This window comes from Antennarius striatus, chromosome 19 (genome assembly GCF_040054535.1).
Source record: "Antennarius striatus isolate MH-2024 chromosome 19, ASM4005453v1, whole genome shotgun sequence".
In the NCBI taxonomy this organism is placed as follows: Eukaryota; Metazoa; Chordata; class Actinopteri; order Lophiiformes; family Antennariidae; genus Antennarius; species Antennarius striatus.
This window is the reverse complement of record NC_090794.1, coordinates 9,564,607-9,591,270: the sequence shown is the minus strand read 5'-3', so window position 1 is coordinate 9,591,270 and position 26,664 is coordinate 9,564,607. Positions and strand designations below refer to the sequence as shown.

Here is a 26,664-nt window from a genome sequence, read left to right as displayed (position 1 = left end):
CTGTAAGGTCTGAGCAGCCTGTAAAAGGCACCATACAAGCAGGAAAATAACTTTAGGAAGTGGACTAACTCTAATCAGACTACACAACCTGATTTGAATAAAGCTTTGGACACATTATTAGATCTGTGATACATCTGTCAGTGGCGATGTGTCGTCATAGCCGGTAAATGAACACACAGGCTGAGAAAACATATAGGAGGAGGATGAGAGGTCAGATGAACTGGAAAAATCAGTCCAGCTCTTCAATAGGGGCATTTTATTAACCCCCGAGGCAGTGAGACATGAAGTGAGAGGCAGAGGGGTAGACAGAGGGGAGACTCAGAGCACATATCAAGCCATTTCCAAAAGGCCAGCACATCAGCAATAACTTATGCTGACAGGCACTCACTTCTATGTCTTGAGGAAGTGGCCTAACATTCACACCCAGCGCTTATCATCCCTTGACATAAAGTGGAACTGAGGATAGCAGCCTTTAAGTAAAATGTGGAAAGATTTGAAGCAAGAAATTACATTGACTGCATTTCTCACATTATCATTAACAATCTCATCATGGACTGCACCTACAGTAATTATTAATCCCTCCTTCTGATCAGACCTCATTCTCCAGGACATCTAGACTCACTTCAAACTTAATGTCTCCAGGCAGAAAAGCACAAGAAAGAAATTCATGAAATGAGCTACATTTGAACTATTGTTGCAGAAACTTCTGAGAACTACTCCTAAATCCATTCAGCACACTACTAAAACTATTTATTGAATTTTCCTGCCTGCAGCAGTTAGCAGACTGATCAAGTGGACTATTAAATTTAGACAATTCGCAGCTTTCTGTCGTATATCAATCTTTAGAATGAATGTGTTTTTCTTTGTCATATGTAGCTCAAGGAAGGAAACTTATTTGAAAATGATTAAATAATTTTCGAAGAACTGCTTAAAGCCCAAAAATTATCTAACTACTGTAAAACCAACCTGGGGAAAACACATATCCACTATCAGGGTGTTTAAGTGGAATAAAAGAGCAGCTATCTTCCAGATGTGGCTGCAACCCAGGATAGAAATGGCAGAGTAACATATTCAGTTTGCCACCCAAGCAAATCTCAACATTTCATTCAGCCTGCTGTGTTACTAAAGACAAACACATTCATCATTTGACACATGAGGGATTTCTGACAGCATTTGAATGCAAACCACATCCCCCTTGATAACTAAATCATCTGATTTAACTGTCATCTTACAGGCACTGTCGCAAAAAAAAAATCTGCCACAAAGGATTTCTAACCACTTCTATTCTTTCCTCATCTTCGAACTGGAAAACTGCGAGTGTCTTTGTTTTCACCTCCTGCAAGAAAGCATCTCATCAATTATAACAATGTGATAGCACTTCTGATGGAATATAGTTTTATGCATTCCTTAGATAATTTCCAATATTCCAACCCCATAAAATACTTCATTTTCATGAGCAACATGACTGAAATAGTTAAATCAAAAAGAAAAGAATCTCTTCTGACTGCACGTGATGACCACAGGGTATGGGACAGGATAAAACTCCATAAAGATTGCTAAGGAATCTGTCACCATGCCAGCGTGTAAAGCATATGAGAAGTGACACTTGGGGTCAGAAGCAAAATTATTAGTTTGGGAAATGGGATTGAATCTTATAGCAATCACAGCAATACATTCAGAGTGAATGAGGGAACCAGAAAGAGGGAGCAGCTGTGTGCCTCCAAACCCTATTTTGTATTTGTTGAAAGATACAAAGGATGTCGTATATTTCCAAGTGAATAAATAACAGAGGATATAATATAGCTTATGAACTTGTTTATGTGTATTATGTGCATGTAGACATATTGTACTTGGTTTTCCAAATATATAATGAGAAAAGGTTTTGGGGTTTGGCAACGCATTTATTTATCAACAAATATAACGAAAAAAAGCTGAATCAAAGCATAAAAATAGGCTTAAAGAGAAAAAAACAGCTCATGAAAAGGAGTCACATGTTTTTATTACAAATTGAAAGTTAAAAATAAGCATGACTTTTGGTTTTTTTTTTACTTAATAAAAAATTTAAAAATGACTTCAATCTTATGATTACATTTTAGTGATTGGCTGACTTATGTTGGCATTAGATGATTAATTACGGGCCTCAGAGACTAAATCTTTGGTTGCTGTTGGAGCTTATATTCCCCCAAAAAACTCATTTATAACTCACAGAATGACGAGGACAAAGCTACAGAATGTAAAGTTATATCATTACTGTCAAACAATCAATGACAACCTTTTTTGCCTGAGAACAGTAAATAACAGACCCGTAGGAAAGCAAAATAAGAGACTTGTAAAGATGTGGGCTGCCAGCCTGGATTAAGAGGTAACATTAAAGTTCGAAGGGCATGGCATAGAGCAAGAATAATTATAAAGAGGAGACTCCTTCATCTCTGTCACAGAGATTCTCATTGCATCTCAATGCCACAGAAAGTAACCTCCATAATAAACTGCTGCAAGGCCACACATCCTGTATGCATTTATCAAGAGAGGTTGTGAATCTTAAATGTCCTCATACACACTAAGATAGGTTTGTGTCTGGTTAGGGAAACTAAAGGAGAGGGAGAGACTAAGTAGAGGAAAAGAGGCAAGAGGATGATTCACACTGTGTGTGAATCATTGTGAAGGAAAGGCGGAGAGACAGAAGGGGCAAGGGGCAGGTTTGATGAGGTGGAAGAAGTCTACCTGGCGTACCGTCTTCCTCTCGCTGGCTGATTTGACATCGGACAGACAGGAAGGCAGAGGCTCAGACAGGAAGGGGCTGACCTCAGATAAACCACATGAACTTCAGCCGGACAAAAATCATCAACTGCTATGACTCACCAGCTCAGCACTGCTCATTAGAATGAGCACAGGACAAAACTAAGCTTAGCAGAGCACTGGTCAAATAGATTTAATCAAATCAAACATGCAGTGCCCTCAATTAGACAATTGAGTTAAATTGTGTTATAAGATGCTCGAAATAAAATAAAGATCTAATCATATAGAGATCACTTAATGCACTAATTGAAAATGATGAAAAAGATTAAGACAAAGTAAATATAAGATGTAATGAACCAGTGATAAAAATGTCCTTTTGCTCAAAAATCCTACAAAGTTACTGGGTTATAAAACATATTTGAAGTTCTGTAGCTATGTGGGGTTTTTTTCTTGTGCCACTTGAAATTACTTTCTCCATCTCAGCGAGCTCCAGGTATTCTGGTCATAACTCCAACCCACTCTTTGTGAGTCATTCTCAATAATTTGAGGTGGATGAACCCCATTCTGTTCAAGCCGTCCGTCTCTTGGACTGGCACGAAAAAAACCTTCACAAACGGGTACATAACTGCAGTAATTATCCTGCAGTCATACAGAACCTCTAATTTAGTGCATCCAGTGTTGAGCAGACGTGAAATGCAAAACAAATTGCTCAACAATGCTTGAAGTGATGGGTATGTACAGCACATGCATACATAGAGGTGACACATGAGAGGGCATCTGAAGCCACAGATGCTCGCTCACCCACACAGACACTGATAATCATTGTTAGTGCAAAAATATACAGAGCAGAAACAGTCATATTTGTCATGCAACCTTGGACTTGACTGCATTTCCACCTGCGGTGTCCTCCAAGTGAAACAGGGAACCAATTAAGAATATATTTATCACCAAGAAACAGACAATTCCTTTGATGCACAACTGCTAACTTTCCAATTACAAACATTGCTTCAGTGGCCGAGGTTATTGCTAACTACCATAAAAACAAGAAGAGCAAACAAAACAAGAAGAATTTTTCAGAGCAATGTGAGAAAAAAAACAGCTCCCACTGTGTCAGATAATCGGCCCCCAGTCCAAACGCTCAAAGAAAACTTGGGACAAACATAGACTTTTTCACATGGTGCTGTATTTTGTGTCCCCCACTGTTTACAAATGAGCCGAGAGTGATTTCCCTTTCTTCTCTTCAATCCAATCAATCCCTTTTCCCCCTGAAAGCAGCCTGCAGTAGATCAGCCAGTGTGTTTGAAAAGGGGACCATTCCCAGCCTTCAGTCCTCCCTCTGGCACCCTGCTCAGTCGCTCCAAGAGCCAGGAGCCCCGTGGAGAGAAGCCCTGCAAGCGAAATGTCCACAATAGGGTCCAACAGTAAATAATTTAAATGAGTCCCTGTTGGCACAGCGCAGCCTACAGGCTGTTGATGCGATGCCACATACGTCCTCTCCCTCTAACTGATCCAGTTCTTTTTGTCTTATACTTACACATTACTTCCTTAATGTGCAGAGACACAAAGCAGATCCTAGCCTTGTGACATCTTTAGAAATTCTCACCCGAACCAATAGGAGCAGATTCCTGGAGGAACCAGGGGGTGTGAGAGGGTTTGCAGCAGAAGAAGCAGTTGACACGCTGTATAAAGTAATAGGGAAGTTAAAGAGAGGGGGCTGTGTTTTGTCTTCCTGCTGATGGGGGAAGTACACGGAGACCTGGCTTCATTCATCCCAGAAACAGGACTTTGTCCTGATGTGTTGGGTTAATATGAGTGACGCAAATGAGTTGCACGCAGGCCTCTAAAAGAAGACTCACTGCGCAGACAAACACAATTTTAACGTCAGTATCCTGCAGGGATCTTTTACCACACAACCTCAGAACCTTTTGTTTAACATTGCCTAATTAGGTCTAGTCACAATCAGGATAATGACACCACATGCTAATTGCAATACGCAAGGAAACAGATGGAATAAGGCTCAACAGAGGGAACTAAAAGAGAGGCAAAAGAAAGAGCACACATTCCTTCATTTAGTAACACTGAACATTTTATGTCTCATCACAGTTACACAGAAGTTAGGTCATTCTTGTTTTACTAAGCTTTAGCTTTAAATTCACCCAATGGAAGGTACCAGAGTCAATACAGAGGGGGGCTGCTGTGAGGTATCACCATACCTCACCCCTTTGAACAAACAGGAGGCAGAGGTTGACAGAGAAGACAAGAAACCATTCTCACACTGTTGAAAAGAAAATGAAAGTTGATGTAAAAATATTTCATAATCATTTCGAACCACAACTGGAGGGACACGAGATACTTGATTATCTCACACAAGATTAGAAGTTGGATTTTCTTTTAATTTACAAACATCTCGGTGCTCAATTCGAATTCAAATCCTTGTGTGACTTTGCAAAATGTGACATGACTGAGAAAGTCAGGCCTGCCATGAAGATAAGTCTCACAGGACAGATCGACTGTTATAATCTGCAGAACTGTTCTGTTCTAATCTTGAGTGGAACAGATTGTCCCTCACATCAGAGCTCATTATTCTGTGTAGTTCAGACAGCGTGGTATGCTGGGTCAATTGGGCCTGGACAAAAAAAGAAAAAATCTGAAGAAACAGTTGTTTGACACTCAAGCCGGTACAAACACTATTGTTCTTCAAGCTGAGAAGAGAAGTCGTTGGTGACATAATTCTAAGCATTAACAACCCTAATTGGGTCTCTGGATCACGATGCAAACACTGTGGGATCCTCAGTAAGCATTGTGCTGCGGTAATTGTGATTTATCCTCTGTCTGCAATCATCAGTTAGCCTTTTGCCATCATTAGCTTCACCGTCACACAGAGAGCTTGCTGTCCCGACATCCCAAGACCATCTGCCGGGCCGAGCTATGCCAGCCACTAACCAACCACTTACCACCCTGGGATACTGCCCCATTTGGTAAGGTATCTGTGTGATGCACAGATTTGCCAACAAAGGATGACCGATTGTTTAAACAAGTCTTTGGATATTTCACAGTAATCAGATGGACATCTAATACTATCTATGTTTGAGCTGAGGCAGATCTGGGGACACCCCATTTCAAGATGCCACGGTTTTAATGACATCCATGATGAGCGAAATCAACACTCCCATGAGGAACTACCCTCCATAGCTGATTGGCTTTGATTCAGTGTGACCGATCTCTGATAAAGGATGATTATCAGTCCAAGCTTGATCAGCACCAGACACCAGACACCTATGGAAACCCCAACTTTAATTATTCTGTCTCTGCTTCTAATTGCAGTCCAGCAGATATGTCTAGACGAATGCCTGGCACTCTAACAAGGAAGAAGATCCAAGGCTGATTGAGAGGAAGACTGAACTTGTATCCTGCAGCTTTTAGACATTTTGGAATATTTTCTGTATTGAATATACACAGAGAGAAACATGGAATTTGTCACTTCAGGCATTCAGACTCATATTAAAAACCAGATCATGTTTGGTGGAAATGATAATTGCTCACATTACTGTGAGTGGATATGTATGATATCAACTCAACCTACACAGGACCTAATGACAACAACTGTGCTGATGACAGTCTTTAATCGGAGAAACCATTATACTTTATTCATGATAGATGCCCTGCAAATACATTAAAGGACAGAACAGCTCAGGTTACAGAAAAGGTTCAATTATCGCTCTAAATTATATCACACTGTGGACTGAAATAACTACATCTGCTTTATGCTAAGTGCTTTTACTTAAAGACATTTTTTCCTAAAAGAAGTGATGTTTTTTGGTGGTAATAAAAGGGTCTGAACAAAAGATGCCGTCTGAGAGGTAATGAAATCTAACAAATGGGTGATTTAATCAGACTAACAAAATGAAACAGACCTGGCTTATTCTACTGTCAGAAGTTGCACTTGCTTTTCTGAACAGAGGACTTTAAAACTGCACACTGGCCAGAAAATCTACAGAGTGTTCTCAGCATCTCTGGTAGGTGTTACAATTGTGAAACAAAACTGGCAGAATGTCAGCTACCATGTGGTGTCCACAGTGGAATTTGGGGGATTTTTTTTTTTGGCCAAACAAATGTTTTAAATGTTAAATGTAATGCAAACTCCTAAAGAAACAAAAGACGTGGAAATGAAAGGATTGAAGAACAAAACTTCTCAGATCCATTGAATGAACATCTACTGAGAAAAGCAGAACAGAGAATAAACACCTAAAAGCTTCCTCTGTCTCTTTGGACTACTCCTTTGGGCATGAAATATTTTTGTGCCAGCTTTTTGGTCCTTGAAGCAGCAGCATTAAGAATCAGGCATTTTCTTTATGAACCCTAAAGAGATTTACAACAGAAAACCAGTCAAGTCTCAGTCATGCTTGTGTGCTTGGACTGGACTGGATTGTTGGAGGGAGAGATAAAGGTCACCTGTCTCTTTATATTTCTGCATTAGAACACATACACACACACACACACACACACACACACACACACACACACACACACACACACACACACATACACACACACACACAGATTGCACCTTTGTGATTGATGGTGTCATGGATTGACCCATGTGACTGAGGCAGCAATCAGCAGAATTTCCACGTACTTCCCTCTCACCTAATCCAATCTCCACAATCTGCTCACCACATGTCTGTTGTTAATAGCTGAACTAAAACAGTATGATGGGAAACCTGAAGATATTGATCATCCTAATTAAATCAGAACCATTTAAAACGAGAAACGTCACTGGCCGCAGGCGTGTCTGGGTGTTTACTTGACTGCAAAGCAAAACAGTCTGTTTCAAAAAAATGAGATACCTACAGTTTGAAATGATCAATGATCATTAGCATTGCTTCATTAGCGCTGCTTCATTAGTATTCATGATCATTAGCAAAGTAAGGCAGATTAGAGTTTTAAATTAAAGTGAGTCATTTGAAACATTTTATTTCAAAGCAATCAACTTTTAATTTCTCCAAAGCTCTTTCAAGGGAATCAGCAAGAAAATGGATCTGATGTCGAGCCAAAGAATATTCATATCCTCTAGTCCATCTAAAGAGCTCATAGCAGCTTTATTAGCATTTTAAGGATCACATCATGGAAAGCAAAAGCGTCACGTTTGCCAAGTTTGATTGAAGAGCAGATACTGCTTTGTTTTGGCAAAATTTACTTGAAACACAATCAGTTGTTCAGTCAAATGGAAAGAAATGTTTTTAACTCCATCTCTTAATCATTTTGAGAATCATAAGTTAACAGTTCAGCTTCAGTTCAGTAAAAATAAGGGAATGGAAAAGGTGTGAATGTTGCGAGGTGAGAGGAGACCTAATTAGTAGTGGATGTGACCGTTCCTGTGCTGTACTGTCAAATGGAAAGTGACTACGTGGAAAGAGAGCCTTTCCTGCCCTTGTTAGCTTGATGTTCGCACTCTCTTCCTTATGGTTTCCATGGTAACAGATCCATCAGATTTGTCATAACCCTTCAAGTTCACATTTCATGCAGGTAGGTATGGTATGCTGGCGCCTGGCGTGTGTGTGTGTGTGTGTGTGTGTGTGTGTGTGTGTGTGTGTGTGTGTGTGTGTGTGTGTGTGTGTGTGTGTGTGTGTGTGTGTGTGTGTGTGTGTGTGTGTGTGTGTGTGTGTGTGTGTGTGTGTGTGTGTGTGTGCAGTGTGGGGGACAATTTGCTCAGTAAGGATCAACTCCACAGGGATTCTTTTTAAAGATAATTACACCACATCAAGAGGTTACTTCAGATAATCATGTCATTTTTCTTTGTTTGTTTTCCCAATCCTACTCACATTTTAGACGATAAACCAACAACATAGACTTTAGAATCTATAATTCATCAATTAAATGAAGTAAACTGCATGCTCAATCTCCCTTCATACAATCGGTCAACATGCAGATTAAGTATTGGGATTCCTATACCTGATGGTAGAGGTCCAGAATATCGACCCTGGTGCTTGATTGCCACAGAGAAGCACAGCTAAATGGAGACCAAATTAGTCAATAGCAGCTATGAGCTGCTGATTGATAGTCAGTCATCTATCAGTGGCAGGCTAACAGGCTGCCGTAAAGATTTTTGATGGTCTGTAACAGTAATCCCTAGCACAGAGTACACATATTTTTTGTTCTTAAAGTCTATGGACATGTAGAAAAATAGTGATATAGCTAAATCAATTTCAAAAACAGAAATGACAATTGGATTTGTCAGTTTGATTAAGGATAAGTGGTTGAAATATTTTGTTAATATTAACTTTTTAAATATCAAGCTACAGTTATCTGTTTCTTGCTTGTACAAACCAAAATAAAATACAAGATAAATGTTTGTCTGGGTTAACACACATTTGTTCTGGTGCAAACTAAAATGCTGACTTCCTGCTGGCAGAAGCTCTGCTCTCTAGTCGGGGAGCTCTGTCCCATTTGATCAGCTCCACTTCTACTTGGACAACCTCTGCAGGGTTAACAAAATGTCACATCTGATTTCACTGTGGGCATCACATGACTTGGAGTTGTGAGCCAAGTTCCATGGGACCTAACACAAGCACAGTGACTTCAAGCTGCCAGTTGATCACCTGAGATTTAAATTGTGATTTTCTTTCTTCCATCAATATAAACCAAAACTGCTACGAACATAAAGCTTTTACATATTTGAGTAGACTTGGGGACATTTGTTGTGATTTTTTTATCCTGTTGCTATGGTATTCATTGTTTTTTCTTCAATGAGAAACTGCACATCTTTGCAGCGATATTTATGGACCTAACTGAGAATCAAATATAACACAGTGAATGTGCTGCATTACTGAATACGAGAGGTTTTAGATTGTTATACAGCCATGCTAAAGTAGTACACAGAAACGGACACAAACAGCTTCAGGATAAAACCCTCTTCTCCTCAGTAAAGTGAGACGTTTCCGCTGGAGTCGTGCTTAACTTTACCTCCACAGGTGTACCATTGTTCTCTGCCTGGCCTTTTCACCAAGAGTTATCTCTGGACCCAGTTCAGTAAAATTACCTCCATGCGAACACAGGATGGTCTATTCTTCATTACAGTCTCAATTTCTTTTCTTTTTTTCCATTCATCCTAGACCAGCAGCTCAGTCTCATGTTTGGTGGGAATCGTCGACAGCTTCTGAGGTAGTACAGACAGCAAGCATCACGTTCAATTTCTCCAGGAACGTTAATGAGATGGCCTGCTTCACAGTGGGGGGAATTCATCTGTGCGAGGATTACCTAAGTAATTGGCTGAGGAATCAAACCCAAACCCATCAGGGTCCATTATGCTAACCTTTTCTTTGCCTCATCTCCTTTACTCATTACTGGCCCGTTCTCATTCCCTGCTGCAGCTGTTCCATCGATGCATGACGCTGATCAATTGCTTGTCTTTGACCGATGATAAATGGTGCAACAGTTCACTTTATGAGAATCAATGAGTCCAAATACTCAGTCACTTTAATCACCTCTTTCTGCAAGATGCCATTGGCCTTGTGGTCAATCCCCTTGATGAAAACGATAGTTCGGAGCCATGGTTTCCAATCTGTTCTTCACATATTGTCAATGACTAAAACAAATCTCTGAAAGTCCCACATGTGTCTTAAGAGATTAAAGAATAAATGGCAGTGGGATTTAGTTGGCTTGTTTTTAGCACAACTTCTATTTAAGCCTATGTTTGAGTAAAGCAGGACACTGTTCAGAGAATCCACAGCAAGTAAGTTGAACTGTGTTAATGATGATGATGTCACATGGAGTTTATCCTATTTTGTACACTTAACTGTTTACTTATTTTACTTGTTCATGTATATATTGCTATTGCTGACACATCCAAAGACATCATCATGGGCAAGTCTTTCTCTTTCTAGAAGCTCCCCTTTGGCGTCATCTCTGGCCTAAAACAAAAAGTATTTCGTTGGAGGGAGTGCTTCAGGCACAGATTATCTCCTGGTGTATGCTCCATGTGTAGAAGGGCAACTGTGGATTGTCTGAAATTACCTCCCTGGACACTTATACGTAAAAGTCCTTCTGAGTGGCAAAATGGAGCTTGGTCTGCCAGTGGCTATCATGCTCATCGACAGTAACCATTTACAATCTTAACCACAACGGATATTTGGGAGCACAAACACTTTGACATTAGCCTGCGGTTGGGGATTGAGCCACCAGCCTCCTGATATATGGGCGACTGCTCAACATCCTGAGTGTCAGAGCGTCAAAGTAGACAGAGGTTGCACAATCTTGCACTGAATCATGGCGTGTTTATTTCAGTGCCCATCATGCCACAGAAGACTGGGAGTATGGTGGCGTACTTGCTTGCGTGTTCAGTATATGCATGCGGGAACCATGTCTAAAAATGGCATGTGTGGGAGATCTTTCTCTGGTCCCTGTCAATGACAGGCAGTTTCATGCCTTTACGCACTAAATATGTCACAGCAGGAGCGACTCGGGATGGAAGGCAAATACGCTTACAGTCATTCACATATAGCACGAACAATTCTCTCACCTTTTTCATCCAATGATTTGCACAGCAGCGTTTTATTCTCCAAAGCTCTTCACGTTTCCACAGCTAGTAAATATAAATCTAAAAATTTCAGAATTTCAGATTAATTAATAAGAATGACTACAAAAGAAAATTTTAGTTAGAAATAAATTAAAAACCATGATTATGAGTATGTAATCGATTAATCCTGCGATGTAGAATAAATCATCTAGAAGACATTTTAAGTCCGTGACAAATACATTTCTGAAAGGACCATAAATCATTTGGTTTGTTGATTTACAGATCGTTTGATAATGTGAATAATAATTAGTTTCGGTGCTTCCTATGGAAAAGTAATGAAAGATCTTATCGATGTTCAGGCAACGCCATGGTTGTGTTTATTTCTGAACAAAAAAATCATTCAGAATGTAGTCAGAAAATGTATTTCTCATTAAGGATCATGCCAGATTTTAAAAAATCCATTCAATCGCACCAATTGAATAATCTAGATTATGAGCAATAATTCTTGATAGCTCAAGGTGAGCCTGTCTGCACAGTAAGAGATGAATGGGCAAAAAGGAAGCACTTCATGACTTAATCATTTGGTCCATATAACAAGTGGCCACCATTTATAAACCAAAATGTATTCAGATGTCATAAAGACAAAATTATTTTGTTTCAGAAAATGTTCGACATTTGTTTTAACAGATTACTTGAATGATTAATCGGTCACACAACATCACAACCGCAAAAAATGTCTTTGTTTTATGTGCTAATAGCTGGGGGGAAAAAACTAAGCCAACTGCAGTGATGCATTACAGCTACAATTTGTCTACTTTAACACACACACACACACACACACACACACACACACACACACACACACACACACACACACACACACACACCTTCAGATAGACTTCCCGTTATTTTCATTCATTCAGCTGCTTATCACTCAGACCATCAGCACTCATTTGCACAACTGTCCTTCTTCAGGATTTGGTCATTAATTAACTACAACACACTGATGGTCTCAAGGCTATTACTAAAACACACTGCTATGTGACCACAATCTACAAATGACCAGTGACTATTCCTGATCACTGTATTTCAGAGCCCCTATTTCTCTACAGTCCACTACAGCGGACGTCGTAGCTGTGCAGCAAACAAGACCAGAAATTGAATTACAAGTAGGCTCTGGAAGGTGGGTGACATAGCATTTAGGTTGTCACGCTACTAGAATTTAATACTTCAATATGATACTATGAAATATTATCCCTAGGACCTTTTTCTGATTCCAAAGGGTGGAAAAAAAACTCTTAAAAGAAAGATAACGGAATGTTTTTTCCTTCTTTATTTCATAACTTGCATGCAGTCCTGGTGTAGACATATTGTACACACTTGCCTTAATTCTATATGTGTGCCGCCTTAATTTGAAAACATACTGAAGATCACTTATACAGCACAAACAAATTGTGTCTGTCAGAACAAATGTCAATCCCGGCTCCTTCCAATGAAATGTGAATTTTATTATTTTTGACAAACTTAGCTTGACTGCACGCATCATTACAGCACTGAAACACACTTACCTACACAGATATGACAACAGTTCACATACACAAATGTGTATTCATAAATAACTCACGGCTCAGATACACAGCTCCAGCTGACTTACTATAAATGCTGAGCATCACAATGTCACAGTATGTACAATACGCCACATCCAGCAGAGACCTTTAGGTAGACGCAAATACTCATCAAAGCTGTCATTAGATTCTATTAAGGGAAATGTTTCATAGAGTTATTTCCTCTTAGGAACGTCTTCTTCCTGTTTGTCACACTGGAATCAAAGCTTCTGTCGACAGCTGTGAGAAGTTTCATGTCATCAGGAGTTGTATGTATTGACCGCTCCTCATTTTGTTACAACCGCAGGGACTTTTATTGACAGTACACAGTGTACATCACATCACACCAATAGCCAAGCATGCCATACAGTGCACTGACCATGCCGGCATAACATTCATGTTGTTATGTAGGATCATGGCCGTGTCCAGAGTCAAACAAAAGTCCACTCCACATGCTTGCATCTATACGTTTGATACAGGATTGTTGCTGGTGGATCACCAACTGAGTTATCAATACACACCAGACTGTGGGGAAATCAACGGTGCCACGGCAACAGAAGAGTCCCGCATTCCTCAAAAACATGCCTTGTAGAGGAGGTTTACAAAGGCATTATCCCTCATACGTACTATTGTTTTAAAAATACTCAATACATGTAATTTCTTTTCATATTTGCTTGCTGCATTTTAGTCACCGTGCATCAAAAATTTTGTAATTTTGTACTGAACTGAATTGAAACTGAATTTAAAGAAATGATTTGGAAAGACATTGCTCCACATTTCTAAAAATAAATACCAGATCACTGAGACTGCATGTCCTGTTTTGTATTTTCTTTTTTTTAAACTGCATGATCACTGCCTTAGACAGTCATAACACATCTGCTTTTGAATATGCACTGGATAAGGGGTTATCTCAACTCTCCAGTAGCTTGCAGTACACTCGGAGGAGCTGTTTAGCACTAACTGCTTTGGGAGAGGGAGCTTTAGTCGACTTTGTTGGCCAGACAGAGCGATGGTGATAATGGCTGACTGGCCTCGAGATCGTGTTACACTGCTGGGGACACACAAGCTGTTCTGTATTTAGCAGCAGTCTTCTCTGCGGCAGGCTCCGACTGTAACGGAGCTGGCGGACACCTCGCACTAAGTTTGAAGGAGCAGGAAGAAAAGAGCATCGGAGCTCAGATTCTGAAGCTGACTTCAGTACATACTGTATATTCATATATTCAGAACTCATGATGCCGAGCAAATAAATTCATTCAGTCTTTTGCCTGCATGCTGTAACAGTATGAGTACTTAGGACTTCTGACTGACTACCATTTGTTGATAACAGCGGATACATTATTCTGGACGATCCACTTTTGTAAAATACCCACTTTGACCCGACTCCAACCATTTATTTAAGTATTTATCACATGGCAGACACATCTTCAGGTAAGATGTCTGATTTATGGGCACATATTCTCTCTGAACAATCTGCCCTCTAAATTAGTGTTTAAAAAAATAAGTAATTAGTGGAAGAATTTAGAACATTATGTGTTTCAGGTTTGCTATGTAAAATATAAGTGAAATTGTGTTTAATACCTACTGTAAGCAGAATGTAATATTTATTATTACCAGTTCTGTTAAGGAAGAACAATTCAAAGGAGAAGCCGTAGAATGTGCTCCTCACACCTGAACACAGTTATGTGGAAGGTTGTGTGGTCAAGTGAACACCAGAGGTCACAGATGTGATGTATCTTTAACTGTTGGCTGGTGCTGAGGAGACAGGGCATGCTGTGCAGAAACAAACTCATCCGCTGATTTAATAGAGCTATAATATGAATGGATGGCTTGAAACAGCGGGCAATGATAAGGAACTTCAGCAGGTGTAAAACAGTAAACATATTCAAAAGAGAATGAATTGTTGGAAGTTAGGCAAGTTTCTATATATGTATGAAAAAATACATAAATAAAAAAATACATTTTGGATAGAAATGATACTTTTGTTATTCATTGTGTTCTAATAATTATATTTATGAATAAATAGTAACATTACTAGAGTTCATTTATATTTCAAATAACAAAATTAGCATGAAGATGCTAAAGATGATGGCGATGCTTACTTTTTTGCGACCATGCTTTTAAATGTTCTGTGATACACACAAGCTCCTAAAAAACAAAACATGTAGATTCATAAAAGTTCAGGCTCTTTGTTCTTCATGTTGAAAATGCTGCATGAAATAGATGATCATCAGTACTGCGCCACGATCACCAGACCTAAAGGGGTGTGATTTATTTCCAGAGCTGCCCGTCAAACAAAAGGTTGCCTCATGTCATTCAGACAAGCGGCCAATCTAATCAGTCTGAATGATGATGGGGTCACTGCATGGTAATTAACATCATCATCCTGGAAGAGCAGATACACTGCTTTATACCTGCTGTGCCATTCAGTTTGTGTATATATGCACCAATGTGGGATTTCGGTCCAAGTGTAAGCAATGCAAGTGTTCCTCTCTGGAGGGAAAAAAACTGTAGGTATGTGTGTCCCATTTGTGTGTGTATGTGTGTGTCCTCACAGAGAAAGTGGATGAATCACAACTGAGAAGCTGGAGCCCATGGGCAGGGTGGCATAAGTTAGAGGGCAGATGAGCCTCCTACACAGCATGACGAGACCCCCTCAAAATTTTAACAACAGTCAGACAGACATTCTGGTACTGCTCAAAGATAATATGGGATTAAAACACCAGTCTGTCCAATCTGAATTCATTTCTGAGTTTGATCATGTTCAGATGGGAACTGGGACTTCAGAGTTACTCACTAAATGCTTTTTCAGGTCACCACAAAACCCACATCTTATACTAAGTGTGTTGGTTTCTTGTAATGTGCATAGGTGAATGAATGAGTGAATTCTGTCAAAAAAAAGCTCTTAAGTGAGAGTAATATATGATACAAAGAACATAGAAATAAAAAAAATTAAAGATGCAACAATAAGACAGTAAAACCAGGAGTGTGACTTCCTCTCTCGATGGGCATTTTACTCTCAATTGTACTTCAATGAAACTCATGACAGTGAGCTCTGATGTCACTCAGGATGCTGTCCACTCAGAGCAGCCACTGTCTAGCATTATCTCTTCTTCTTGACCTCTTTTGGCATCACATAGTCTATGTCCTTATGCACTTCCTCTTATTCTCTCTAGTCTTCACAAAAACATGTAAAATATTCTCTTGTTTATCAATCTGCTCTTTCTGCTTTCCTTCTTCTTATCCCCATTGCCCCCCTTATTACTGTCTTCCTCTCCACATCTCATCAGCTCTTCAGACAATGTGTCTCACGGGTGCTCCCATTACAGCACCAAGGGTGCATCACCGGTCCATCTCCCAGTAATGGATTTCCAATGCTTCGACCATCTTCCCTATCACATGGTTGTCTCTCCTCCCTGGGTTGCATCACTCTGTAGGCTGTTTAGAAATGCATGAAACCTCTGTGTGTTATTGTAGTCATTGTGTCATTACTCACTCCCCAGACAGAGTAGCTGTGCACAACCCCCACCTGCTTCTCCTGCTGCACTGAGGCAAAGGAATGAAGAATGCTGCTTCTAAGTGGTAGCAGCTCATCACAAGACTGATTGGGCCCAAAAAGATATATGAAACTGATTCATTATACACGGATATGAACTAAGAAAGCAGATGAGTATGCGGGTTGTTCTAGATATCGCGTGGTAAGTGGGAAATTCAGTGTGAGAACTGAATTTGGCTTTGTAATCGCACCGGGATGAGCCAAATTGCTTGACGGTGACAGCATGCCAGATTAAAAAATGTGAACAAATTCTTCTCCCAGTGCTTACAATCAACAGCACTTTAATTATGTGTGAAATCGCAATATGGATACCCAAGATTTGCAAGCTCTCTCGGTAAACCATCCATGCACTTTTATTATGAGTTTTTGAAATCAATTCATGTTTGAGGATTGTTAACTCAATTCACCACCTCACTTTTGTCTAAAAGCAGGGTGGCACGGTGGTTAGCGCTGCCGCCTCACAACACGGCAGACCCAGGTTCAAGTCCCACTCTGTGCAGAGTTCACATGCTCTCCCCGTGTCTGCGTGGGTTCTCTCCGGGTTCTCCGGCTTCCTCCCACCTCCAAAAGCATGCACTTCAGGTTGATTGCCCATAGGAATGAGTGTGTGTGTGTGTGTGTGTGTGGCTCTGCAGTGCACTGGCGTCATGCCCAGAGTGTCCCCCACCCTACGCCGCCAAGATAGACTCAGGCTCCCCATGACCCGCTGCAGTGGATACAGCAGTGGTACTGAAGATGACTGACTGACTGACTTTTGTCTAAAAGCAACTCTAAATTTGTTATGAATGAGGAACGGAAACCATCCAATTACATAAAGTACATTCAAAAATATCTCCATATTCACCTCACATAGAAAAAAAAATGACACCTCGTACTGAATGTATGAAGTATTTCTTTACCAAAGGAAATCCCACCCAAAAAAGAAATGTAATTTAAACACATTGTTCTGCTAGTTTAAACTTGAGTTGAGTTGGCGTCTCATCTGGGGTGTACACCACCGTTCATCCAGCAATATATTACCTGCAAAGCAGATAAGCGTCTATAGACAAGATGGTTACGATGGATGGATGGATGGATGGATGGATGGATGGATTAATATGTAATCCAGTTTAAGGTGAGAAAACTTAAACTTTAACATAACCTATATTTTGTTCTTTCTTGATGGTTGGTGAACTTTGCCTGGGGAAACTCTGAAGGGGGCCTGCGGCAGTCCTGATGCACAAAGCGGTCGTCTGACCAGGGAGGCAATAATGAAACCACTGGTTCCCTCCAGAGTTTCCCTCAGGATAGCTGGAACTCTGAGTCTTGCAGTTTTATCTGGTGAAGCATGAGATTAGAGGTCTTGAGGTGATCTCAGCCTTTTCTCAAACTTTAAATGGGTAAGAAGGTTGAAAGGAAATATGCAAATCAGGACACATTGCCAGTCTGGATGTATTCCTTAAATTGACATTAGACCAAACACCTTCCACAGAACTGTATTCTTAGTCATTAAACATGTTTTATTAAGTAATACGGAGAGGAAAATGAAGTAAAATAAGAGTGAACTGACAAAAAAAAAGTGTTTTTGACTTGAAGAGATTGACTGAAATGTTAATAGTTACCAGTTGATTTAGAAAAACTTTCCATTCAATAAAACTATACTAACAAACTACCGAATTGTTTTCTAAAATTACTGAGTTATAACTTCGATAACTCACTCCACTCCAGTATGCATCTCTACTTATTTTAGTGCTACCTAAAGCACACTTCACATGTTGAATTATCTTTGCTGAAGCCAAATGTATAATTTGTGAAATCTGCTCCTATTAAAAATTCACTGTTAGATTGTACAGATAAATCACTACAAGGCATTTAAACATATATTCATGTGTATATAAAGAAACATTGTCTGGACAAGAAAACTGAATACGGTCTTACCTTTGGTGTTTTAGTACACTTTCCATTTCTGGCATCTTTTATGTAAGCTATATCCAGCAGGTCTATGTCCTGCAAACAGGAAACAACACAGAGAGATCAGCATCAGTGTCAGCACAGTGCTAATTCAAAGACTTCAAACACATCTTAGGACACAAAGTGCCCGTGGGCACTACTTGGGGTCCAAGGCACAGAGAAATATTTCAAAAGTCTTTCCACTCCAAAATGCCACCTGCGGCTGAGGGCCTTCTGTGTTTGAACAACCATGTGTTCAGAGGGACACATTAGCCTCAATACTGGAGACCATGTGGGAGTCATTCAGCTTGAATAGATGCAAGCTTAATGACTCTTAAACCTTATAAGTGGTACTGTGGTGTGGTGCACAAATTAGGACAAACAAGTTCCCATGTTGACTGGTGATTTTGATCAACTTCAAATGTGAAGTATAAGAAACAAAAAAAAAATGTGCAAAAGTTCTGAGAAGCAGCAAAACACATGCAGACAGAGCTGGCAAAAAAAGACGGAAAAAACACTCCAAATATACACTGTTCTCTTTGTCACAACAGAAATACATAATACAGAACCCTAAGATGACAAAAATTTCTGGTTAGAAGTTATTATCTAACCAGAGGCAAAGTAAGGCTCCTGTAACAGTCAATAAAAACCTAGGCTGTAGGTAGACTCATTATTGATTCAGCTATGAATACCAGGGTTTAGTACTGAACCTGGAGCTTTTAAGGGTGATGACTAGACTTCATTGTTACTTTACTTGCTATATATTATAAAGCTAATACTGTACCGCATGAGCTCCAATATATTACAGCATCACCTCAACAGTCAGAAGAGCCCAAGTCTAGTGAGAAGCCACATCAGAGATTCTTACTCCATCTTGCAACATTTCATATCACAGATTTTTAATAAAGAAGCAAAACTGAGCAGAAATCAAAATTAGAGCACTGATTTCTTATTACAACAATGTGAACTTAGCATTTAGCTTCTCCTCCAGCATTAAAAGAATCTGCCTTCCTTTTAGATTTTCATTTTATTAAATCTGCGCATATCACTAAAACACATATGCATTCTTATGGCTGTCCATTCATACATTTATTGAACAAATGTTTCATGCTTACATGCATGCCTGCAGTCCTATATTAGTTGTATGCTTTGCAGCAAATACACACAAAGGGGAATCTCACAGCGGCCTCCGCTACCTTCCTTCAGTGACCACATGCCTTTATCAGCCTGGACTATCACTCTCTTCATCTCTCTGAGAGGGAGCCAGGACATGAGGTGGAAAATTAACCAGAATGAACTGTGTGTCCACTCAGCATTATCTGCAGAACCAAGGAGTGACGGGGGCTTGACTCAATCTCCAGCCACGACGCTGGTATCTGACCATCTCAAAGCCGTGTAGCTTGTGGAAAATTGCACCTGACCCTCCTGCCTTATCTACAAATCCGTATATATTTTAATGGAGTCTACAGATTATATTTTATTAAGCACTTTCGAATTATAAAAGTTGAAAATTCACAATTTATTTATTTTATACATAATTTGTACTGAAATCAGCACGTTTTCTTCCCTATATACACAATGAGTAATGAGTGATGCTGCAGCTACTATCCATCTCCATTCTACAGATTGGAATCAAAGCACTGTTTCTATGGTTGCAAGAACAAGTTATTCCATCTCTGCAGTGTGCATCAATTAGACTGCCCCTGCTTGCAAAGGGAGCCTCCGTGTCAAAGGTTAACGCCTACATCGGAGTTGCAAATGCATGCCTTTGAAGTTTTTTTAGAGGGGTGGTGCTCTGCATGGGGGCACAGTGAACAGTGGGCCATCAGGAAGCAGCTCACTGATGGGGTCTTTCTGTGCCTTCCAGCCCAGCACATTTAGCAGCTGAACTGGTCGATCATCACTGGGTGACTGTTCACCTATAGAGCTGGCTCATTAAAGGTAATAACAAACCGCTATATGGGTGACAAGCTGGTCATACAGTGTTCATCTGAGACATTACACATGTAGCCCTGACATTCAACTAACTGTATCAACAACCTATCCAGTCTGCAGTTTTGTGCGTTGTTTATATGTAAATAAAGGTTTTTGCCACTGACATTTGCTCAGTGTGACTTGGCTTTAAGATTTTACAATTGTACACACTGCAGAGTTAGCTGATTAAAATATTCTGTCTCTCATGCTATCTGGCCACAATTCCTCTGGCCACAATTAATTTCCTCAGACATATGTTCTTTATCTCTTCATTTATACCATCTCTTTCTCTTATATACCTCCATATCATTCAGTCTTTCTCTCTTATTTCCTTTCCTATCTCAGGGCTTTTCTGTGTGCAGGGATCTAAAGCCTATTGAGATCCACAGCACGTTCAGGAAGCAAGCAGGGCCAGCAGCAGATAAACTACAGAAATTAATGTTCGTGATCAACACGTGCTGGCCCTGGGCTTTGTCTTGTGTTTGGGTGAGTCACTCTTCACACAACATCTTTTTACAATTAAAGCATCTCTTTTTACATAGAAGGTAGGGATTTCAGTGTGTGAATGATACATATGGATATATGAATCGCTTTTGTGTTTGACCATATCATCCTTGTTTTGCTTTAATTCAAAAGCTCATTGAGGTCACCATGTTATAAAATGTTATACACAAAACTGTCAGCCAATCATGAAAAAAATAAGTTACAAGGTGCTTTTCAGAGTTTAATATCTACAATGGGGTTTTGCAGCAGCTGACCAGGTTTCTATAACCAAGAGCTGTGTTGCCCTTTAAAGTGACAATTCTACAAAACCTTAAATGGAATAAGGAAATTGGAGAGAAAAACAGAGCAAGAATGTTATGAAAACATGGGATGGGCGGAAAAAATGAACAATAGAATAGGTGAAAAGGGGAGCAAGTGAAAGCCATAGGTTAGCCGACTCATTTATCAACAGTGCATTTGACAGGCTCTGAGTTTAAAATGGATGTTCGCTCCGCAGAGCTCCGGGCTTCTGCTGAGCAACACAGATGAGCAGCAAAGAAAAAGGCAGGAAGGAGGGGAGGCGCATACTCAGTGTCCATGACAGGGGAAATGTAGTTCTGTTTTGTCTCTGGTAGTGAGGCCAGCTCATTCACACTTTGACAGAATTACCAGAACATAAGCAATAATAGTAATATTAAATAGCTGTATTCACTGAAAATGAAAAAGATGAGAGTTGGCTACTCCACTGATGAGCACAGAATACATAATGGTTTCTCTTTTCATCTTCAACAGCAGTAGGCTGTTCGTTCACAGTAGTGATAATAGTTCGCTGCTGACTATGTACTATGTTAGTTCATCTCAGGGTGACCCCTCACCTTATAAATTATCGTGTATCTAAAGAGTCTTCGGATGTCACGCAAATTTCAGCAACACAAGAGAAATAAAGAGTAAAATAGATGAGGGAATACGTGAGAAAGAACACACTACAGCACAACGAAGCACACTGGAGCACGAGCTGTGGAGTTTTTACTGATTCAGGGTCAGACAAGTCTGGGCATGGATGTGCTCTAATCATGAACACAACTACATTTTAATACTTAAGTAGAACAAAACACACTAAAGCCATGCAGGTACTGTGCCTGTTCCTGTTAAGTGGCCCTCCAGCAGCACTCGGCTGCCAGGGAACATGTACTGTTACAAGAGAAAATGTGTGTAGAGTGGTGCTTGAACTTGGTGGAGAGTCACATCCACTCTGTTGTTCCCCGCTTGGGTTCATAAAGAGCAACTTTAACATCCCACAGTGATACTTACCTGAAGTGGATGACAAAATAGAGACGGACAGACAGTCAAACAACAGGGGAGAATACTATGTACGAAAGGAAAGATAAGGAAACTTGCTTTTTTGAATATACATAGACTCATCAGAGTCTCCATCTAGTCGTACCAGTAGTAGACAAAACCCAATTTCTTTTTTAAAAAAGCACATGGATTTAATTCATTAAACGACATAATTCAGTTCAATCAGGAGAATAACTTTTGCAAACTCAGTCTATGCTTTATTTTGCCAGATTCATCAGCCACCACGACCAGTGTCTCGACTCCAAACATTCGGTTTTTCTAGTCCACTAGTCCTTTCTGATTGGAATAATATGGAAAGTGACAGCAAAAGAGGGGAAATGGCACGCAACAAAGGCCTTGAGCCATTCTGAGGATTGTGGCCTTGCCATGAGGTTGCCTGAGGGGTTATGCAAACTAAGCAACTAATTCCCAGTGCTTTTCATTGAGACACATTGTTCAATGACTGTGGTTGTTCCCTTTTCTCCCTTCCTCTGTAGTTTCAAAAAAGTATATACCATTTTCAAACAAAGGGCAAATTGTCTTTACAACAAGAACAAATGAATTAAAAGAGACTTTAGCCCATCAAACACTTTAAGTTGTATAACAGCAAACTGTAATGATGAAGTTCAGCCACAGCTTTCACCTACCTCATCTACCTCACATTAGTATAAGATGGCTACCTACCTCATGTAACACCACTATAGTACCCACTGTACTATAAATTGCATGAGCCATGCAGACATATAGCTGGTAGCTGTTTTCTTCTTTGAGAAGTGCTTAACATCTTGTAAATTATGAGCAAAATCAAACAGAGTCAAAATCCACAATTGTGTGCAGGAAGCCTGATTCTGATTTTGAAGACAAGTCTCGTCTTCCGTCTCATGTAGACATCTTCGCCCGGAAATCCTACAACCATGTACTGTAGAGGAAAGATAATTATATTGTGCAGGGTAAGGCTGGATCTTCGATTTGAACAAACACTTGTCTGAGATGAATATTCAGCACAGATAAATTACTCTTAACTCGCAAGTGTCATCAGAGTTTAATTACTCAATATCTGTCCTTGAAAGAAAAGCAGGCAAAAGTTTATTCAAGGCCACAAAACTTGTCTGTGAATGGTTTCCTGTGCTACAATCCCACTGTTCCCACAGGACCTTAAAGCCTGAACCCTCAAAGACTCAGATGATTTCACCAGCTAAGTGCTAGAGTGTAAGAGGCTGCAAGAGCCTGAAATTATATAAATATGAATTGGACACCATTATGTAAGCTTGTTAGACTGTGCATTTGGGAATTTACTTCCTTTTTTTTTTTTTATTTTGTCACGGCCAAGGCATTTAATGGTCAACTGCCTGATCTGAACCATTTCCATTGTGTTTGCTTGCAGAGTGTAAGAAAGATAAATGTCATTTGATGATTGTAATTTCACTGACAAAATACATAAAAAGAAGAAGTTAAATACTTTAAAATAAAATAACGACAGAAAACATTTAAACAAATTTAAGTATATATATATATATATATATATATATATATATATATATATATATATATATATATATATATATATATATATATATATATATATATATATATATATATATATATTATTGTTTAATTGAAAGATGGAGTGTACTGGCATCGTGCTTAGAATGTCCCCTGCATCACGCCCCCAGTCATCTGGGATAGGCTACAGCACTCCACATAGCGGACGAAGTAGATATATACAAAAAGAATGAATGAATGAATGAGTGAGTGAGTGAGTGAGTGAGTGAGTGAGCGAGTGAATGAATGAATGAATGAATGAATGAATGAATGAATGAATGAATGAATGAATGAATGAATTGAAAGACAAAACTGGGGTTGCACGAGAATCCATAGGTCCACTAATGGGTTGAGTACTTTTGGTAGTACATTATTAGGGAAAATTTCATCATACAACAACAATAATTTCTTTGATGGATGTAATCAATTCTTGAAAAAGATATTTTTGGCAGCTACAGTATGTTAAGAAAATGTATTAAAAATGGATGAACAATAATAAAAAAAATTAGATGACAACATTAGCAGACTATTAAATTTCTTTTTTTGATCTTTCCTGGGAAACACTAGGATTTGTGAGAATGTGAACTTAAGGAAAGCAACCATGACAGGTTTTAAAAGTGTGTGAGAGAGTGTTTGTGTACTGTACTCCATGGTTTGGCAGCAGTATAGCCCTAAGCCCTCATGAACTTACAGACACTAAGCCTCAATGCCAGTGGATGTGGACACTGAGACAGGCCTACCTCTTAAACATGACATGCTTTCTGACAAATAATAATTATTAGGGATGAGCGAGTACACCACTATCTGTACCTGCATCTGTACTGTTCAACCATCTAAATTATCTGTATCCGTATCTGTACTCAGAATGAGCGGGGCTTAAAATGAAAGTGGGTGTGGTTGGGCCAAAATTGGTTGGGGCTTAAATCGGTACATTATTTTGAAATTGATATGGATTGATCAGAAGTTGCTATATTTACTATTTATTTCAAACTATTTACAGGACAGCCTCAAAATTGAGATTCACATCAATGTTTTTGATTGAGAACTATTTACAGAAGTTTTTAATGAACTCAGAACAATGGCTATAAACAATGAATACTGAACACAACTTTCTAATTTTTTTTCTTTTTCTTTTTAATTTTTCTTTTTTTTAAGATCATACTTTTTAAAAAAAATTTATTCACTATGGACCCCAAGAAAGTGATGGAGAAAAGAGTTTTTTGTCCACACAAACAAAGCAAGAGATAATAGAAAAGCATGAAAAAGGGATGCGTTTCATTGATCTCGACAAAGAATATGGCCATAATGCATCTACAATCGCCACCTTATTAAAGCAAAAGGAAGTTTAAGGAGTTTAAGGCCTCTCGTGGGTGGTTGGAGAAGTTCAGAAGGAGGACTGGAATTCACTCTGTTGTTCGGCATCGTGAGATAGGAGCGCATGAACCAAAGAGGGCAAAAAACAATGAGGACAGCACTTAAAAGGTAAATGACCGTCATTTTTATTCTTTACTCTTCTTTGTTTTTTACATTATGCACAACTCTCATTTATTGTGTAATAATCTAATTGTAACATGTATTTGTTACATGTTTTTATGCATTTTCATGCTTTATAAAACATTTATGTCTGAATTTCGAGGGCTTGGAACGGATTAGGGCATTTGCATGGAAAACGCGTCTCTACTTACAAAATTTTCTACTTACGAATTTTTTTTAAATTGAATACTATCGAAGAATTGTTACAATTCTAAGTGGAAAAAAAAACAAATTTCTGTCACCAATTCAGACGAGTCCTACTGCGTCTTTTTATGGTTTCAAAATTCAAACTGGTGCCAATAATGTTAGGATAATATGCCAGCAAGCTGTATGGATTGTGTCTTAAACAAAACAAAAAGTCATGCAAAAAGACCTCTTGAGTAATTCGACTGACGCTGGAGAAAAAAATAGGGGTAAAGTCATCAAAACATGGGTTATGTCATAATTGACTTTTGTAATTACTTTGAGTTGGGTTCATGGTTTGACAAAAACGGGTAGCACACAGGGATAAAAGATCAGAGGGAATAAACAAAAAAGTGGAACGGTCGCCAAGAAGGAGTGAAGGAAGAACGGATATGTGGGGGAAAACAGTGAGGGGATGGAGGAGCATGGCTGTGGCTGATAGTGGCTATCAGCAGTCGGCATGCTCTGCCAAACATGTGCGATAAAGCTTTGTTCTACACATACGCACACACTTTGACACTTGCACACACTCAGAGTAATACACAGGCTAGGACTGTGACGATAACTGAATTACCACAACAGTCGCAGAGTTGAGCTTATCACCAACACAACCGCAAGTTTTTTTGTATCTTTTTTGCTTATGAAAGCTTCAGGAATGCATAATGTGTGTTTTACGTGTAGAAACCTCGTGTCGTTCCCACCTGCAAGGTCAGCTGCCCCGTCACCGTGTCTGTCTACCTAGCGGCCCCGGCATAAATAATACCAAGTTTTTACTGCGTGCTCACTAACAACTACATTGGCAGGAATGCACAAGCTTGTGCTTGTACACACAAACCCCGAGTCATCCCTATCATCAATCTGCAGCATCCGCTCTGGTCACTCTAGCCCTCAGAGCGTGCTGAACCAATCAAATGTTGGACATACATACAGACACGCACTCACATGCACAGTGAAGGATGGAGTCTAGTATGAGACACTGGAGGGAGTGTACTTCTCTCTGATAGATAGCAGAACGGAGTGGGATGACAGAGAAAGCAGAGCCGCTTCCCTCATCTGTCCATCATCTTCTGGTGTTCTCTCTCGCGCCGTCATTGTTATGCTTCTGGCTGGATTTTCTTGTTGCCCCATCCCCCCCATGCTTTACTTCTCTTGTGTCCATCTCTGCCTCTTGTGTTTTGGACATGTGCCTTTCTGTGTCACTTGTCACACTTCTTTTCTCCCTGGATAGCTGCCTCTCTGTTCCTCCCCATCCTCGTTCCCTCCCTGCTATCCTT

At 39.6% G+C, this 26,664-nt stretch overlaps 1 protein-coding gene across 2 annotated transcripts in view; it reads right to left on the bottom strand.

Annotated features, from left to right (window-relative positions):
• plcb1l (phospholipase C beta 1-like) overlaps positions 1 to 26,664 on the bottom strand; it is a 100,319-nt gene that overhangs the window by 48,758 nt on the left and 24,897 nt on the right. For both annotated transcript variants that reach the window (XM_068341743.1, XM_068341744.1), the window contains exon 3: positions 18,326 to 18,394. In XM_068341743.1, the coding sequence (XP_068197844.1) occupies positions 18,326 to 18,394 (69 nt within the window). The remainder of the gene's footprint in view (positions 1 to 18,325; positions 18,395 to 26,664) is intronic.